Source organism: Crocuta crocuta, unplaced genomic scaffold (assembly GCF_008692635.1).
Source record: "Crocuta crocuta isolate KB4526 unplaced genomic scaffold, BGI_CrCroc_1.0 scaffold77, whole genome shotgun sequence".
NCBI classification, from domain to species: domain Eukaryota; kingdom Metazoa; phylum Chordata; class Mammalia; order Carnivora; family Hyaenidae; genus Crocuta; species Crocuta crocuta.
In genome coordinates, this window is record NW_027532172.1 from 2,433,092 (window position 1) to 2,452,220 (window position 19,129).

Here is a 19,129-nt window from a genome sequence, read left to right on the forward strand (position 1 = left end):
AGAAATGGGGAGGGGGCACTGGGAACCAAGGCTAAGGGAGGGCACCCCGAGTTTAGAGAGAAGGGAACATTCAGATGCTATATGGGGGCTCCATAACTGGGCATCCCGGTGTCTGAGCTGAGACACCCCAGGATTTTAAGTGGGGATTCCCAATTTGCAGATGAATGGAGGAATCCAGGCTGGACTGCAGTGGGGAGGGGGCCCTCTAGATTAGCCAGAGTCCGATGGAAGGGGGGTCTTCCCCGAGTGTGAACATCTGTGGGGAAGGGGCGCCCTACAGTCTCCCTCTTCTTTTGGCCCAGGTCCTGTCACCACAGCCTGATTCAGGGAGGAGGCTCTGGGGGGCTCCATCCTAAGGTGGTCCTTGTTGTTCCCTGAGACTTGGAGTTGGGGTGGTGTCTCTTCTCCAGCACACTGGGTCTCCCAGGTGAATGCTGGGTGTGAGTTCCGAGAAGCCCCCAGTTAGGATCCCTAGGACCCATGAGGGGCGCTCAGTCCCAAGAGGGGGGCCGCTCCCAGCACCTCCACATCTGACTGTGTCCTCACAGAGGGACACAGACTCTTGCCTCACCCCTTCAGTTCCATCTGCCCATATGGATCCTTGTGAAAGTCCTGGCTTGGTTTGGGGGCACAGGCACTGAGAAGTAGGGGGCTGGGATCCCAGGCCCAGCCTAGGCAGGAACGACCCCCATTTATGTGCACGGGGCTTTGTTCCTCTCAGCAGCATTAATGGGAGACAGCCAGGACAAGGAGAGGGTTGGCGCTGGGCCCCAGCGGGGGACGTGGGGGAAGGGCAAGGAGGGAGGGGTGGGCAGATCGTGGGACCTCAGAACCCAGCAGCCTTGCTGGCTTGTGGACATTCCCAAATGGAAGGTGCCCCTTCCAGGAGATGGGGGCTCTGTGTGTGTGTGTGTGTGTGTGTGTGTGCACACGCGCGTGCGTGTACCCCATGCTGAGAGAGGTTGTGTACCCATGGGGAGTCTGGGGTCTTCTGTAAGTCTAATGTGACTGAGGTTGTGTCTTTGTCAGGAAACTTGTGCCAGGGCCACATCACCAGGTGGCAAAATGGTGTGTGCCCACCAGTCACCAAGGCCACATTTATCCAGCCTGGCCTGTGCCAGGGGCTGGCATCACCATGTGTGAGTGTCTGTGAGGAACTGTGTCTGACGGCATGGCCTCATCAAGGGGTTTATATGGGGAGCCTGAGACTGTGGGTGTGTGTCTTTGTGCAGAAGACATGCTGCCTGCCTTGTAAGTGCCCATATTGTCTCTCTTTGTTAATGTCAGTGAATCTGTGTGCGCGCGTGTCTCTCAGGCTCTGAGTCTGGGGTTGTGTGGCTGCGTGTACAGCAAGGGGCTCCTCTCCATGTGATTGGCAGTGTGAACCCTGAGCATGGGGTGTGAGATATGGTCTTTGTGAAGAGTTGGGGTGCTAATAGGGGAGACGTCGGGGTTCAGGTCCCCAAGGGGCAGCCTGAGATGGTTTACTGAGCCCGGCTTCAGTTCTCCTCTGAGGAGTTCCACGATCATGCCCATACACACAAATATGCCCTGACTCTGAGGCCAGAAACACACACATGTGCTCACAACCCCTGCGGAGGGACACTTGGACTCACATATTCAGAGACCACAGTGGGTCCCCTGTGCTCCACACAGTGCACAGAGCTGCTGCACATCGATGCACACATCCACATATCACAGGGCACAACTTCACATCCTTGCCTGGACACAGCAGCCCAACACACACCCAGGCATACAAAAATGCCTGCTGGCAAACACATCCACATTCAGTGCCCACTGAAACAGGGGGTGGGTCAGAGGGAGGGACGGACACACACACACACACACACACACACCCTCCTTCAGCACCGCCCCTCCTCCAATGCCCCACGGGCCCCAGTTGCATATGCATGAGTTTTATGCATTATTCATGAGGGGACCAGCCCCAGACAGCTGTGTAAATGCTCACCTCTGGCTGCTCCGGGGAGGAGGTATTTTAAGAGAAGGGGTGTGGGTGTGTGAGGGTGCAAGTGGAGGGAACAGAGTGCCTCTGGGAGGGTATGTGTGCGCGTGGGAGGGTGCACCTGAAACTGTCACTGTGTTGGATCACCTCTGTGCATTTGCATGTGTACATGAGGCTTTGTATACAAAAAGCTGATTTTTAATTTAACATTTCTAGCACTCCATAAGTCTTTGCTCATTCCATCCTCACCATAACACTATGAGGTACATGTTGGGTGATCCCCATTTTACAGATGGGGAAAATGAGGCACAGAGAATGAAGCAACCTGTTTAGGATCATACAATGTATAGAAAAAGGCAGAGCTTTTTTTCTTTTTCTTTTAAATAATCTCTACACCCAACATGGAGCTCAAACTCATCACTCGGAGATCAAGGGTCACATGTTCCTTCGACTGAGCCAGCCAGGTGCCTCTGGATGTAGTCTGTCTTTTAACCATACAAAGTGAGTGTGTGTGTGTGTATGTGTGAATTCTCTGAACTTGCCCCCTCCTAATGCCCTCCTGCAGCAGGTGCAGCCCAGAGTCCTGCCCCACCCTCTAATACCTTGTCAGGCCTTGTATAGCCATCAGGGGATCCTGCACTTGTTCAGGATTCCAAAGGGGAGAAATGAGGACAGCCTGGAATGGAGGCAGAAGTCGCTAAGGTTTACAGGTTGGTAGTTGGCACCATCCCAAAGTCTGGCCTCTGACCTGCTGTGCAGCCCTAGGCAAACTGCTAGCCCTCTCTGGGCCCAGGGTGGGGCTGTGGTGCTGCTGCCAGAGGAAGACAAGGAGACCAAGTGGGCATTGTCGCTGCTTTGCCTTCCTAGGGTTCAGCACCACGGATAGGTCCCCGGCTGGCCTCCCAGGAGGGCCTCTGGGAGCTGGGAAAGGGCACTGGGGACGGGACCAGCTGTCCTCCACAGCCCCCATTCTGGATGCTATCTACACTCCCTTCCTTAGGGCTATTCTTTTATTGGGGGGAGGCTGCAAGAGCTAGATTTTTAGAGGATGCTCTAACTTGCCATCTGTCCCCACCTCGGGGAGTGGTACAGACGGGCTGTGAGGCTTTGGGGAGGGACTGTCTCCCCAGAGTTTCTGGTCTCTGGAAGAATGTGAGGCCTGGGAGGGCACTTCCATGTACCAGTGCCTGGATTGAGCCTTACTTACAGCTGGCACTCAATAATTGTCCATTTTATGTCTGAGGGCCACAACCCCTATAGAAGGCTGGACCCACAACTGGAGTTTCTCTGTGGATCTAGGAGGCATCTTCGCCAGGTGGTATGAAGTCAGGAGGAGGGTGGGGTGGGCAGGGGTGAGGCCCCTTCCTCCAGCTGGGACTTGGCAGCTTCTCAAAAATCCCAGAAACCAAGAATAGAATCTTGGCGACAACCAAATCCTGGAATTGAAGCTGAGAATCGTGTCAGTCAGCAAACCCAGATTAAAGGCTGGCTTGGAGGCCAGCCTACTGCGAGGACTGGGGGCCCCAGGCTGACTGGGACTGGCTACTGCCCTCCTGGAACCCCAGTCGTGTGGGTGAACCCAACCTGAAAGATGGGATTTTCATCTTCGCTGTGTTAAAGTCAATAATAATAACAACAGCTCAGGGGCACCTGACTGGCTCAATCAGAAGAGCATGTGGCTTTTGATCTCAGAGTCATGAGTTCGAACCCCACGTTGGGTGTAGAAATTAAATAAATACATTTTTTAAAAAACAGCTCAAAAAAATAAAATAAAAAATAAAAAATAAAAAACAGCTCAAATTTATTCCTTCACGCCAGGCAGTTCTAAGCATTTTATATGTATTGATTGTATTTACTCATCTATTCCTTCCAACTACCTGATGTTATCCTTATCTAATCTACAAAGAAACGGAGGCACAGGGAAGCTAATCTAGTTGCTCAAGGTCACACAGCAAGGAACAGGCAGATAGACAATCCCAGGTCTGATTCACTTTAGCACCCATGCTTCTGACTGTGAAACTTCACTGCTGGGATCCTGAAGTCAGCTGGTCCTGTGTTTGGATCCTGGATTAATCCTTGCTTGCTGACTGTGTGACCTTGAGTGACACATTAGCCTCTCTGAGTCTGTTTCCAGGTCTGTAGGGATGGGGAGACTCAGTCCTTCCACACTAACTGGGTGGATTGTACTCACCCCCATTCTCCCTCTGTCTCCATCTTGTTCCAGGTCCAGGATGGGGGCCACGTCTGTCTGGGCCTTGGGCCTCCTGATGCTCCAGATGCTGCTGTTTGTGGCCGGGGAACAGAGTGAGTTAGCTTGTGGGGTGGCAGAGGTTGGGTTCTGGGGAACTGACAAGATGGGGCAGCTTTTCAACTTTAGAGCTTTCTCCTGCTGGTTCCCTGGCTTGGTCTGGAGAATAAAATGAGAATAGATGAAAAAGGTCTTTGAATAGTCAAAAGTGAACAAGACACCTGAGAGGTTATTTTTAGTCATTGCCAGCAGAGGCTGGAGGTTCCTGCCTCTCACTGTTTTTGCTGAGATGAGCTGAAGAGAGAGGAAAAAAAGGAAAACAGTGCAGAGATTGATTAGTGATGCCTGTCATGGGCGGGGCAATAGAAATAAGGTATGTATAACTCTCCCTGGCCTCTCCCCAGTGATGGTTAAAAGCTCAGGTACTGGAAATGCCTCCTGATGTGCTCTGTGGTTAGGCAAGTACAGTACTGTCTCTGAGACTCAGTTTCCTCAACCCTCCAAAAAGACAATGAGACATGGCTACCTCTGCCTATGGTTATGAAAATCAAAAGAGCTGATCTCTATGTATGAAGTGTCCCCGTTATAAAGAAGGTTACTCCTCAAACACAAAACATTTGCCTTCTAATGGCTGCTTCTTACTGGACTTTGGGGTTAAGTGACTTTCCCATGACCACACAGTGAGTCAGTGACAGAGAGTCAAATCTTTGGCAGCCAGGGTCTGGATTTTGAGCAGATGCAGAATTACGAAGGGACGTGACCCAATTACTCCTCTTTTGCTCACAGATTGGGGTGCACATCACAGATCTGTTCCCTGCATTAGGATCTTGTAAGCAACCTAACCTTTCTGGCTTCAGTCTCATCTGTAAAGTGAGAGAAGCAGCAGTCTCTATTGGTCTCTGTCTTTGAGTCAGTCAGGTCTTCTTTCCACCTTCTCCACCCCAGGCACACAGGATGCCACTGCCGCTGCCTCCGCTGTCGCCAACAAGGGGCTCCACCTGCAGAAGGTGGGGTCGGGGTTGGTTCGGGCTGCGCTGGCAGAGCTAGTGGCCCTGCCCTGTCTCTTCACCCTGCGGCCGTGGCCGGGTGCAGGCCGAGAAGCCCCTCGGATCAAGTGGACCAAGGTGCGGACTGCATCAGGCCAGCGGCAGGACTTGCCTATTCTGGTGGCCAAGGACAATGTGGTTCGAGTGGCCAAGGGCTGGCAGGGACGCGTGTCACTGCCTGCCTACCCCCGGCACCGGGCCAACGCGACGCTGCTACTGGGACCGCTGAGAGCCAGCGACTCTGGGCTCTACCGCTGCCAGGTGGTGAGGGGCATAGAGGATGAGCAGGACCTGGTGCCCCTGGAGGTGACAGGTCAGTTAAGGACAGGGGAGAGGACAAGGCTGGGAGGGGGAGGTGCGGAGCCTGAAGCTCACCCACAGAATGTCACCTTAGCAATCATTCCCTGAGCAATGATTCCCATTCAGTTCTTCTGATAAAGTCCCAAAGAAAGTCTCCTCCAGTGTTACCCTTTCTTTCATACTTCTCTTGTGGACCACAGTATTTTATAGGATTTCATAACCTTTTTTTTTAAGTTTATGTATTTTGAGAGAGAGAGACAGTGCAAGTGAGGGAGGGACAGAGAGAGAGGGAAAGAAAGAATCCCAAGCAGGCTCCACTTTGTCAGCATAGAGCCCAATGTGGGGTTCAAACCCACAAGCTTTGAGATCATGACCCGAGCTGATCTCAAGAGTTGGATGCCTAACCTGCTGAGCTTCCCAGGTGCCCCTCATAACCTTATTCTAAGTCCCTTTCATGGTTACCTACTTTCACATAAGACAAAGGATATTGACTTTCTTTTTAAAAGAAATCTATTTACAAGGGCACCTGGGTGGCTCAGTCGGTTATGTATCTGACTTTGGCTCAGTTCATGATCTCATGGTTCATGAGTTCAAGCCTCACATGGCTCTCTGCTGTCTGCATGAAGCCCACTTCAGATCCTCTGTCCCTGCCCCACCCCCCGCTTCTTCCCTGCTCATGCTCCCTTTCTCAAAATAAATAAACTTAAAAAAAATAAAATAGGGATACAAATTTCCTTTTACAATAAATTTTTTAAGTAAAATAAATTTATGTTTCTAAAGAGTGAGGTTTTCTTTTCATAGCCAACTGAAAATATATATTCAGTAAATAACAGTCCTCAACTACCTGTTTAACCAACTCCTGTATTACATTCTTTCTGTTGAAATAGCCAGTGTTTCTCTTTTCCTAACTGATCAACGTGAACAAAACAAAAAAGTTTTTTAATTATTAAAGCAAAGTCCTACTAGCACGGGGATGGCATTATAGATGCTCAATAGGTAATTGACAAATGACTCAATTGGCAAATGAATGGATTGTTGTGTGTAAAACATCCCGTGGGTTCTTGCCGGGAAGTCGATTTACCTTAACCTCTGCTGGCCATGGGCAAATCCCTGAACTGCCTGTCCTGGAGCACAGTATTCTCCCACCCAACAGTGTCTCACTGCATATTTTATGGGGTCAGCCAGCTGTCCCTTTTCCATGGCCTCGCTGCTCAAAACTCATAAACCTTGAAGAAGACTGATAAGTGATGAAGGAAGTAAATTCCACCTCTGGCCTTGTTCAATTCATTCATTCAACTGAACATGTATTAAGCACCTACCTACCACATGCTAGTCTGGTGCTGGGAACATGATCGTAACTGAGATGCAGCTGCTGTCTTCCAGAAGCTCTGAGTTTGATAAAATGGCATAGAATGTTTCATTCCTTTGTCTTGCTCAGCCATTTCTTTCATCCCTAAATCAGGATTTGAATCACAGTGAGCCCACTATTGATGCTTCCCATCCTAGTTTACATGTCACCTCCTCTAGGAAGTCTTCTGTGACTCCATTCCCAGGCTGGTCAAGAACCACTTGATCTCCTATTGTCACCTGTGCTTCCCCTATCAATACATATACTTAATTCCTTTGTTTTTGTTTTTTTAAGATTTTATTTTTAAGTTGGGGCGCCTGGGTGGCTTAGTCGGTTGAGCGTCCGACTTTCGCTTAGGTCATGATCTCGCGGTTNTAAGATTTTATTTTTAAGTAATCTCCAGGGGTGCCTGTGTGGCTCAGATGGTTAAGCGTCTGACTTCGGCTCAGGTCATGATCTCACGGTTTGTAGGTTCGAGTCCCGCACTGGACTCTGTGCTGANCATTTTTTTATTAAAATCTTTTTTTTTTTTAATTTTTTATTTCTAGGAGAGAGATAGACAGCATGAGCAGGGGAGGGTCAGAGAGAGAGGGAGTCACAGACTGAAACAGGCTCCAGGCTCTGAGCTGGCAGTCAGCACAGAGCCCGACGCAGGGCTCGAACCCACGAACCGTGAGATCATGACCTAAGCGAAAGTCGGACGCTTAACCGACTAAGCCACCCAGGCGCCCCTAAAAACATTTTTAAAAAGTAATCTCCATACCCAGTGTGGGGCTTGAACTCACAATCCCAAGATCAAGAGTCATATGCTTACCCCACTGAGCCAGCCAAGCAGCCCAGAATGTACTTAATTCTTAAAAGGCAGACTCTCCCTCTTCTCCATGCCTCCTGTCACCTCCAAGGTCTAACCCTAGGCATGGAGAGTGCTATCTTTGGAGTCAGGTAATCTTGGTTATGAATTTTGGCTGTGCCTCATACTGGCTGTGTGGAACTGGACATGTCCCTCAACCTCTCTGAGCCTTAGTTTTCCTCTCTGGAAATGGGGATAATCACAGTGTTGTAAGATGTCAATGAGCTCTTGCTTATAAATGCTTTTTTTTTTTTTAATGTTTTATTTATTTCTGAGAGAGAGAGAAAGAGACAGCGTGAGCAGGGGAGGGTCAGAGAGAGAGGGAGGTACAGAATCTGAAACAGGTGCCAGGCTCTGAGCTAACTGTCAGCACAGAGCACGACACGGGGCTCGAACCCATGAACCATGAGATCATGACCCGAGCCGAAGTCGGACGCTTAACCGACTGAGCCATCTAGGCACCCCTATAAATGCTTTTTACATGGTGAACATGAGACAAATTCTAGCCCTTTATGGTCATTGTTACCAATTTCCTTATTTAAAAATGGGGTCATATCAGTCTGACATGGTATAGGGCAGCATAGGGGAGCAAGTTTATTATTATCAAACGGGGAGAAGGGGCATTCTGCAAGAGGGAGGTCTGTTCTTGAAGATTCCAATCAGTCAGACCCCTATCCTGGATGTCCCCCCACAGGTGTTGTGTTCCACTACCGGGCAGCCCAGGATCGCTATGCACTGACCTTCGCGGAGGCTCAGGAGGCCTGCCGTCTCAGCTCAGCCACCATTGCAGCTCCACGGCACCTGCAGGCTGCCTTTGAAGATGGCTTTGACAACTGTGATGCCGGGTGGCTCTCTGACCGCACTGTTCGGTGAGGGGGGTACACAGCGTTGGGACGTGGAGACCTAACCCCTGGGGAAAGATGGTCGTTGGGGGCCCCAGGCACACATATTTGAGAGGGACCCCATCCTTGTCTTGTCAGGTATCCTATCACCCAGTCCCGTCCTGGTTGCTATGGCGACCGTAGCAGCCTTCCAGGGGTGAGGAGCTATGGGAGGCGCGACCCACGGGAACTCTACGATGTGTATTGCTTTGCCCGTGAGCTGGGGGGTAAGTCTGGGGCTGGCAGGACCCCCCTACCCTCACTTCCCTGAGTCCCTATTACCTTCCCCAACCTCCATCCCTCCCTAAGTCCTTGCGTAGCTCTCCTAAGTCTCATCTCTCTCTAAACCTGCAGCCAATATCTGGGCTCACCTTCTCTGAGCTTTCCTTCCATCCCTGAGCCCTTCTCCTTCTCTGTGCCCCTTCCCTCTCTCTGAAGCCCTGTCTCAGAGACTCTCCCCCTCCCTGGGCCGTCTCCCTCCTCCTACCCCTCTCACCCTCTGAGCCCCCTCCCCGCGCCAAGATCCTCCCTTTCTCTGAAGCCCAACACACTCAAAGGCCTGAGTTACCTCATTTGTAAAAAGAAGCTAAGGCCCTCCTCTTCTTAGCATTGCCTGGGAGGTAAAGACAGCGACGCGGCGGGGTGCGCACAGCGGCGGCTGCCGCCTCCTTGTTTAGCCACCACCCAAACCCGGCCAGGCTGGGGTTTAGAGGGGGACCCCTTCCCGGGCTCCAGGGGAGAATTCCCCAGGCCCGCTTGACCTTCGCTCGCGCCTTCCCGCAGGCGAGGTCTTCTATGTGGGCCCGGCCCGCCGCCTGACACTGGCCGGCGCGCGTGCCCAGTGCCGCCGCCAGGGCGCCGCGCTAGCCTCGGTGGGACAGCTGCACTTGGCCTGGCACGAGGGCCTGGACCAGTGCGACCCGGGCTGGCTGGCCGACGGCAGCGTGCGCTACCCGATCCAGACGCCGCGCCGGCGCTGCGGCGGCCCAACCCCCGGCGTGCGCACAGTCTACCGTTTCGCCAATCGCACAGGCTTCCCGGCGCCCGGAGCGCGCTTTGATGCCTACTGCTTCCGAGGTGAGAGCAAGGCCAAGCCCTGGAGCGTGCGTCCCCTGGCGGCCACGCCCCAAGGCTATACATTCTGGTCAAGGCCACGCCCCTGGGAATTTTGCTTCCTAGTGGAGGCGGAGCCGGGACAGAGGAGAGCGATGTTTGGAAATTGGCTCTGAGATAAGTCATGCCCTTCGTGAAGCCCACGCCCCTGATACTGGCCTTTCCCTAGGAGCCCCGGCCTGGGGGTAGGACCGGGCCCGAAAAGGCCAAACTCTGGCGGGGAAGTTCTGTTGAGAGTGGGCTATATCTCTTAAGGTCCCAGAAAGACACGCTCCTGAGTGGAGCATATTTTAGCGGAAGCCTTGCGTATAGGCATCTCCTGGGGATGAAGTGCTTCCTCCATTAGCTACAGCCCCTAGGCAGGGCCACACCTCCAGGGACTACGGATGACCCTAATCCTTGGAGTGGGACAGTTTCAGAAGCTGCAAACCTGACTCCCAGGACCTAAGTCTAACGTNCACGCTCATTAGGAGCTTCAGCCCTCATGAGAATTGGCCACTGCCTGAGCTTTTCTCAGGAACCTTGCCTAGAACAGCTAGGTAAGGTCACCTCTTACTATGACCAGTTGGCTGACCTTGACAGTGGGCCCCAGCTTGAACAGTAGGAGTGTTAACCTCACACCTCCCTCTCTCAGTCTGGGGGATCCCAGAAACCACACAGAGATTTTAGAGACAGAGGGGCACAGAGAGACAAAGAGACACAGAAAGTTGGTGCTGCCGCATGCTACAGTGAGGGGAGAACTTCCCAGCCAACTTTCCTAACACAACTTTTTCGGCTTTCTCCTACAGCTCATCATCCTACACCACAACATGGAGATCCAGAGACCCCGTCATCTGGGGATGAGGGGGAGATTCTGTCCGCAGAAGGGCCCCCTGCCCAAGAACTGGAGCCCGGCCCTGGGGAGGAGATGGTCACCCCTGACTTCCAAGAGCCTCTAGTATCCAGTGGGGAGGAAGAGCCTCTGATCTTGGCAGAGAAGCAGGAGTCTCAGGAGACCCGCAGCCCTGCCCCTGGAGGCTTCACACTAGGCTCAAGGCCCCCTCTGGAGGCCGAAGAGGTGTGGCCGAGCACAGGGGCCCCCAGCCCTGGCAGCCCTAGCTCTGCAGCCGGCACTCACACGGAGGCCACTCCAACTGGCCCGATGCCCAGGAAGAGGGGACGCTTTAAAGGGTTGAATGGGCGCCACTTCCAGCAGCAGGAACCCCAGCAAGGCCTAGAGGTGGGACCTGAGCCCAGCACCCAGCCCCCACTCCCAGAGGCTGCTGGGAATCACGTGGAGCCTTTGCTGGCCACAGGAGCCACAGATGCTTCGGGGGATAGCCACAGCCAAAGCCCTTGGGCTGTATTGACCAATGAAGTGGATGTGCCTGGAGCTGGTGAGTGGGGTCCAAGGGAGAGGTGGGACCTGCCTGGGGGTGTGAGGAGGACAGGGGAAGAGGTTCCAAATCCCAGCTGGGTCCCCAGGCCTCCCCAAGCCTCAGAAATCCCCTCCTCCTTGGGCCTGGAGCCGAGGGGCCTCAACAGAAGGAACTGCCAGGAGATAATTAGAATTACTCTTATTGATATTGTTGCAGGTTCCCCTGGTGGCAGAAGCCCCCCGGAGCCCTGGCTGTGGCCCCCAACTGTGGCCCCACCCAGCGCCCCAGGCCCCAGCAGCGTCACTGGCCTGGAGCTAGGGGAAGCCAAGGGCCCCAGTGTGACACCTGCCACTCCTGACCTGCCACTCCCATCCTGGTCTCCCTCAGAGGTCCCTGCCCTCAAACCCAACCCCTCAGAGGGCCCCAGCACTGCCCCCTGGGAGGTATCCCCCATGGCCACTTCCCCAGACTTCCCTGTCATGGCCATGCTTCGTGCCCCCAAACTGTGGCTTCATCCACACCCGACGCCCCTCCCCACGCAAGCCAACAGGATCAAGGGGCATAGTGAGGCCGTGGCTTCCGCCCCACCCTCCCCTGCCTCAGAGACCGAGGCTGTCCCCCAGGACCCCATCCATCCAGAAATGCATTCGTTGCCCCTCTCCTCAGGCCCAGCAGGACAGGGTAGAGAGGCCACACCCCCAACAGTCAGTGGCCACAGAGCGGGAAGCGCAACAGCTCCTTTGCAGACACCCACAGCCACACAAGCCAGTCCTAACTCTCCCAGGGCAGACTTTGGAGATAGTGCGGGGACCAGCCCTACTGAGCCCAGCAAAGCTGAGCACCCGAGATCCAGTCCACAAGCTTCTGTGGACAGGAATGTGGCGGAAGAGTTCACCCCCACTGAGACTGCCACCGAGCCCACAGGAGTGAGAGACATCTCGGAGTCTGAGTCTGGGGTCTTCAGCACAACAGAAAGCCCCACTTTTGGCTCTCAGGCCACCACGGACAAGGCCCAGAGCACGTGGCCCTCACTGCACAGTGAAGGGCTGGACTCCCACCCCCCATCTGCACCCTCGGGTGTTCCTAGACTCTTCTTGACTCCTGGGGTCACCCCAAGTTTGGAGCCTTGGGCCACTCTAAATGGAGAAGCCACGGTGGGGCCCACAGATTCCACAGCCACACTGGCCCCCAGTGATGCTGGTGGGATTTGGGAACCTGGATCCCATGTGGCTGAGGGAGCTGAGAGCCCCACCGTGACCCCTCAAGTGGCCGTGGATTCAAGCATGGTGATGACCCTCATGTCCCTGCACCAGGGGGACAAGATTGGAGTCCTGGCCATGTCCACAATGGCCTCCTCAAGCTCCCAATCGCATCCAGAGCCAGAGGGCCAGATGGTGACCCAGGGAACACTGGGAGCCTTGGCCACTTCACATGATGGCAGCCCCCCGGGGGAGCCTGTTTTTCCTCCTTGGACCCCGACGACAGCCAGCATGGACAAACCCGTCTCAGTTTCCTCAGGAGAGCCTACAGTGCCGGGGGACTCCCCCAGGACCCCGCTGCTGGCCTCCCTGGGCCCAGAGGAGTTTGAGCTGGAGGTCCTGTCAGGGAGCCCAGGTGTGGAGGGCTTCTGGGAGGAGGCAGCGAGCGGAGAAGAGCCGACCCTGCCAGGGACCCCAGCAAATGGAAGTACAGAGGAGGGTGAGTTCAAAGCTTGTGACCTCATCCAGCCCACTGTTGCCGGGGCTCGGGGACAGGGGCTGGGGGGCCCAGAGCTGGGAGGAAGGGTGGTTCGTGGGGGCCTGTGAAGGTTTCTAGCAAGGGATGATGGAGATGGGAGCTCATTAGGCAGAGTTGAATTGCGGAAAGGGTGTTTCTGGAAGAGACACCCCAGCCTGGGCAAAGGCCAGGAGGTGAAGTTCCACCTTTGTTTTGATGCACCGCGAGGGGGGGATAATGAGGCCTTGGGTGGAGTTTGATTTGGGGGGTAAATCCTGTTTGTGCCCACCCTGAGCCAGACAGTGCTGTGCGATCCTGGGGTCTGGACTTCAGTGACACCTCAGTCTGGGAAGACAGAGCTGGACACAGACACCCCGACATGGGGCTGGAGGGAGGGGGCGTGACAAAGAGGGCTTCCTGTTCAAGTGGGAATTGCAGCTGGGATTCAGCGACGGTGGATCGTGGGGGCCCTTGAGCCACAGGGAAAGTGGGTGCTGGGAATGGGCATCACCCCCATTTTATAGAAAGCAAAATGAGGCTTAGGGAGGTATGACTGCCTCCTAGTCAGTGGCCAGACTTCAATCAGAGCCCAAGTCGGTAGAAGCCATCACTGTTCTATGCCCAGTGGAGTCCAGAGAAAGCCAATGCCCTGTTTCCCTGGGGCCAGGTCTGCCCTCTAGCTCAACCAGTAATGTTGGCTTTTTTTTTTTTTTTTTTCAATTGAGCTTTAAAAAAAAAAAAGAAGAAGCAGCAGCTAATTAAAAGACACTTTTTCTGAGTTGCCAAACACTCTTATTAACACAACTGGTTTACACTTGCTCCTTTTTTGAAGGCAAGGTGTAACGGCAGTGCAAAGAGCAGATGCAGGTTTCATCGCCCACCCTGGCACCTCGGGGCCGTCTCCAGGACTGCCTCTTCTTTTCTTAGATGCCCAGGAGGCAAGCTGACCCTGGTGGGGCGGGGTGGAGGGTGGGAGTGGTTGGTGAGCAGCAATAAAGACTGCATGCTTGGCTTGTTTTGAGCCCTTTACTGCCCTCAACTTGGTTAATCCTCATACTGTCCTTGTGGAACAAGTTCTAGTGAGATCCTCACTTTACAAATGGAGAGACTGAGGCACAGGGAAGTCAGATGACTTGTGCGGAGTCATGCAGCCGAGGAGCGTGAATGATAAGATCTGAGTCCAGGCCATCTGTCTCAAACACTAGGTCACTCAGTGCAGATTTCGTTGGTATAAAAAACAAACTCCTGAGATCTTGAGGAGGGGGTGAGCTCACCCAGGGAAGGAGCAGAGCCTGGCGGTGGGGGATAGACAGAGGGAAGGAAGCTCAAAGCCAGAGGAGCTGGAGAGGGCTGGACCGAGAGGTGGGAGGGAAGCCATGTATGGGGTGCCAAGGAAAGTGCTTTGGGTGGAGCCCCCAAGACTACAGCTGGACCTGTCTTGGACTTTGCCGCTTTCTTGGCTCTAGACTGAAGGCAGCGGCAGCCTGGGTGGAGGGAGGCAGCCAGCGCTGGGGGAGACCCAGGCGCCTACCCACCCGCCTGCTTGTAGCAGAAATGCTAATGAAGCCAAAAATAAAAGCTGCACCAGTGAGCGACTGAGTCACCGCCAGCCCGTGGGTAGGTGTCGGCAGCTCAGGGCACCTGGCGGGGCTCACGCGTCCCAGCACCCGGCAGCCCCAGGCGTGTGCACGCACGTGCTGGGGTGATACCAGGGACAGATACACCAGCCACAGGCCCCTCTGGGCCCACTGCCCCCTGGACAGGCTTCAGCCGCCACAGAAGGGCCAACGGCAACCTTCATTTCATTCAGTTAACAAGCAATTATTGAGTGCCTGCTGTGTTTCAGGCCCCATTTTGAGACCAAGTCCCTTGTCCTCTGGAAGCTGACATTCTAGGGGTATATTCTAGAACTTTCCCAGTGATGTTCTGGAGCTATGCTGCCTAATATGGTAGCAACTAGCCATGTGTGGTTACTGAGCCCTTGAAATGCGGTTAGTGTGACTGTGAGACTGCATTTTTACTTTTATTCCATTTGAATGTAAACTTGAGTATATGTGGCTGCCATGTGGAATGTCACTGCTCTGGGGGAAAGCACTGCATTCCAGGCAGAGGGAAGAGCCTGTACAAAGGCCCTGAGGCAGACCCCTGCCTGGCATGTAGTAGGAACAGCAAGGCCAGTATGGCTAGAGCAGAATGAGCTGGGGGAACAGAGGAGGAGGTAGGGCAGGGGGTTGTTGGGAGAAATCGCGCTATGGACCGCAGCGAGGACTTAGGCTTTTCCTCTGAGGGTACTGAGGAGCCATGGAGGGACCTAGGCAGAGGAAGGACATGACCTACCTCAGGTTTACATAAGCTACCTCTGGCGACTACAGGGAGAACAGAGATCAGACAGCAGAGATTAGGCCAGGGAGGAGGCGACTCCTTATTACCATCTCAGTATCTTGTGAGACCAAGCAAAATCAGAACAAATTCTAGGTTACAGGGGTTGGAGAAGGGGGCCTTGAACTGAGCTTCCAGAGCAGAGCCTTAGAGGCCAGTCTTGGTTTTTGTACAGCTCTGCTGTGTGGCTTTGGGCCAGACCCTGCTCTTCTCTAGTCTCTGTGCAGTGGAGGCCTGGATGCTGCTCTGATAAGGGACGGGGATCAGCTGGGATAGGATGAGAATTCTCACTGTGCCCCTCCCAGGCTCCAGAGTGGAGACCACCCACCAAGGTGTAGAGGCCTCTGAGATGGGGAGGGGAGATTCAACTGCTTCCAGGGAAACCCAGCTGATGGAGGAAATGGTGGGGGTGGGGGGCAAGGACACACACTTCTCAATACTCCCTGAGTGTCAAGTCCATAGCGAGCAATGCTGAGACCCCTGAAGATGCCTCAAGTTGTTACAGACAGAGCTGGACATGGCATTATGGTCAGGCCTGGGAGAAGGATGAACTGTTTTGATTTCTATTTTGTAGATGAGGCAACTGAAATTCAGACAAGTAATTTGTCCAGGGTCCTTAATGAGTGGCAGAGCCAGGGATTGAACTATGAACTAACCTCTCTGATTCCAGAGCCCATGGTTATAACTACAATAATCCAGCACCTCTCCACCCTATAACCACTGACGTTGCATCAAAAAAGATTGAGCCACCAGAACGAAGGAGGTGATGGTTCTCACTCTTGCTAGTGCTGCTCATACCCTACTTGGGACCTTACGTCCACCGCTGTGCTCCAAATTGTGAGAAGTGCAGTGACCATCAGGCCATGTCCAGGAGAGAGGGACAAGTCAGGGAAGCACTAAAACCCATGTTCTGGGAGACTTCCCAAAAGAAGCTTTAAGAAGCCCATTCCACTACAGTCAGTTTGCATAAGCAGAGTGGCCCACAGATGTTCTGGGGCAGTTCCTGAAAGGAATGAGCTCCTCATCACAGGAGCATGCAAGAGGAAACTGACAGCTGCAACCACCTATTGGAAGTTATAGAGGGGACTCCACAGAGAGGATTTTGGGGAATCTTAGGTCTGAATTCCAGGAAGGCAGACGACATGGTGGCCTGCCTCCTCTCTACACTGCCTGTCGTCCTGCAGCCCCCTTGGATCCCTGCGAGAACAACCCTTGCCTGCATGGGGGCACCTGTAAAGCCAACGGCACCATGTATGGCTGTAGCTGTGACCAGGGCTTCGCCGGGGAGAACTGTGAGATTGGTGAGTGCCCTAGACTCAGGATCTGAATGTAGACTTGTTTGAATCACAACCCTGGGGTCTGCCTCAGCAGCCATCCCCATGAGGTCTCAGGGGTAAAATGCCAGCTTCAGATGCTCCCTCCCCCTCCCCCTCTCTTTGGATCCAGTAACTCAGTCCCAATTAGCTGAACCAGCACCACACAGCTGAACTCTTGTCGTGGGGACCATGGCTCAGGTTTCCTGCCACCCATGACCACCAGGCAGAGATGAGAGGGAAAGACAAATGATAAGGCTCAGCCTCCTCCCAGCTCCAAGGGGGCTCTTCCTAGCCCCAAAGCCCAACACAGGGAATATGACAAATTATGAACATTTAACAATAAATGTAAATGATATAAATCTTGAGCTCTGCACATTATTTCATCAGTTTCACAACCACACTAATTATAGAATTATAACAATAAATATAGGCAATGTAATGCCTTGAGCTCTTCCACTGACCCTCCACTGACAACCACTCTTGAGAAGGTGCTATTATTATCACCACTTTGCAAAAATGAAAATGAGTCCTGGAGATGGGAAGTGACTTGCCCAAGTCACTCAGGCACAGTCTACACAGGAATTGGTTGAAGGAGAGCTCAACTGAGATCTAGCTCAACTGATTTCTGGCTCTACCTACAAACAGCTTTGTGCCTCTGTGTCAAGTCCTTGCAAATACTCTGGAACTCAGTTTCCCTACATTACACATTCAGATAGGACCCTCCATCTTCAACCTCCTATGAGTCTATATGTCAGAGTATAACCTTCACTGTTCTGAAGGCCAATGGAACATTCCACACACTCTGGCTCTCAGCTGGCCCAGTGGCATCTGCTCTCATTAATGCTAATTCATGTTAATTGTTTGAGGTTCCACCCCCTTGACCTCCAGAGTCATTGGGCCATCTGTGCAGACCACCGTTGCTTCACTCAGGTCCAGGATGGATGGTAGGATTATGACCTCATCTTCTGCCTGGCTCCTTGTGGGGACTGGGAGCCAAGGGGAGGCTGACCCCTAACTCAGTCCCACCCCTCCAGATATTGATGACTGTGTCTCCAGCCCCTGTGAGAACGGAGGCACCTGCATTGACGAGGTCAACACGTTCGTCTGCCTTTGTCTCCCCAGCTACGGGGGCAGTGTCTGTGAGAAAGGTAAGTCTCCATTGGGACCCCAGGAATAGTACCAAGAGTGGAGCCGGCTGCTGGGCCACATGTTTGTCACACATGCTTCAGGTCTCCATCTCTGTTTCTGTGGCCATGAGTTGAACAGATGACAAATTGTTGTTTGGGGATAAAAGTCATGTAACATAGAATTAATCTTTTTAGAGTGTACAACTGGATGGCATTCAGTGCGTTCACAATATTGTGCACCCACCACCTCTAGCTATTTCCAAGATGTTTTCCACCCCAAAAAGGACTCCTGTATCCATGAGCCGTCACTCCCCATTCCTCCTCCCTCAGCCCCTGGTAACTGCTAATCCACTTTCTGTCCCTATGGATTTGCTTGTTCTGGATGTTTCATATAAATGCAATCCTGCACTTTGTGTCATTTTGCATCTGCCTTCTTTCACGCAGCATGATGTTTTCCAGATCCATCTACATCATAGGGTGTATCATTGCTTCCTTCTTTTTTATGGCTGAATAATAATCCATTGTAGGGATATACCACATTTTCTTTATCTATTCATCACTTGGTGGATATTTGGGTTGTCTCCCCCTTGTGGCTAATATGAATAGTGTCACTATGAACATTCATGTATACGTTTTTGTTTGGAGACAAACTCGTTTCCTTTTTTCTTCCCGCATTCTTTTTGGTGTATACCGAGTAGTGCAACAGCTGGGTGATCTGGCAATTTGTGTGTAACATTCTGAGGACCTGCAAGGCTGTTTTCCACAGTGGCTGCACCATTTTACATCCCCACCAACGATATACAAGTGTTCCGATTTCTCCACATCCTTGTCAACACTTGTTTTTTTCCTTTTTTTTTAAAATTATAGCCATCCCAAGGGTGTCCCATTGTGGTTCTGATTTGCGTTTCCTAACGACTAACAATATTGAGCACCTTGTCATGTGTCCGTTGGCCATTTGTTTCTCTTTTGCGGAGAAATGTCTATTTGAGCCTTTTGCCAGAAGAGAAATTTTAGACCTTCCTGAGACCATTTCCTGAGTTCCCAGGTCCACACAGAGGGTGTGGCCAGATTAGAGGAGACATCAGAGCTGGGATGAGAGGGGTGGGTGTCATGGTCTCCAGTTGAAGAGCTTCCTGCAACAGAGAAGGAAGTGAATATGGGAGGGGAGAGGTGAGAGGGGTGGGGGGACAGAGGTTCAGGGGGATGAGGGGGAGCAGGGGTAATCTGGCCCCACAGTGACCTTGGGCTTGGCCTTCTCTCTGGTGTGCTGGCTGTGCTCATGGCCAGCCCTCACACTCGCATCCCACCTCCCAGACACAGAGGGCTGTGACCACGGCTGGCACAAATTCCAGGGCCACTGCTACCGCTACTTTGCCCATCGACGGGCGTGGGAAGACGCCGAGAGGGACTGCCGCCGCAGAGCCGGCCACCTGACCAGCATCCACTCACCCGAGGAACACAGCTTCATTAACAGTAGGGACTCT

At 53.0% G+C, this 19,129-nt stretch overlaps 1 protein-coding gene across 1 annotated transcript in view; it reads left to right on the forward strand.

Moving 5' to 3' along the window:
* Positions 1–19,129, forward strand: part of NCAN (neurocan) — a 26,920-nt gene that overhangs the window by 516 nt on the left and 7,275 nt on the right. The window contains exons 2-11 of the mRNA XM_077777300.1: positions 4,188–4,267; positions 5,157–5,570; positions 8,450–8,624; positions 8,736–8,863; positions 9,420–9,713; positions 10,538–11,125; positions 11,324–12,805; positions 16,387–16,503; positions 17,553–17,666; positions 18,960–19,118. Coding sequence (XP_077633426.1) covers positions 4,195–4,267; positions 5,157–5,570; positions 8,450–8,624; positions 8,736–8,863; positions 9,420–9,713; positions 10,538–11,125; positions 11,324–12,805; positions 16,387–16,503; positions 17,553–17,666; positions 18,960–19,118 — 3,544 coding nt within the window. The 5' untranslated portion in view covers positions 4,188–4,194. The remainder of the gene's footprint in view (positions 1–4,187; positions 4,268–5,156; positions 5,571–8,449; positions 8,625–8,735; positions 8,864–9,419; positions 9,714–10,537; positions 11,126–11,323; positions 12,806–16,386; positions 16,504–17,552; positions 17,667–18,959; positions 19,119–19,129) is intronic.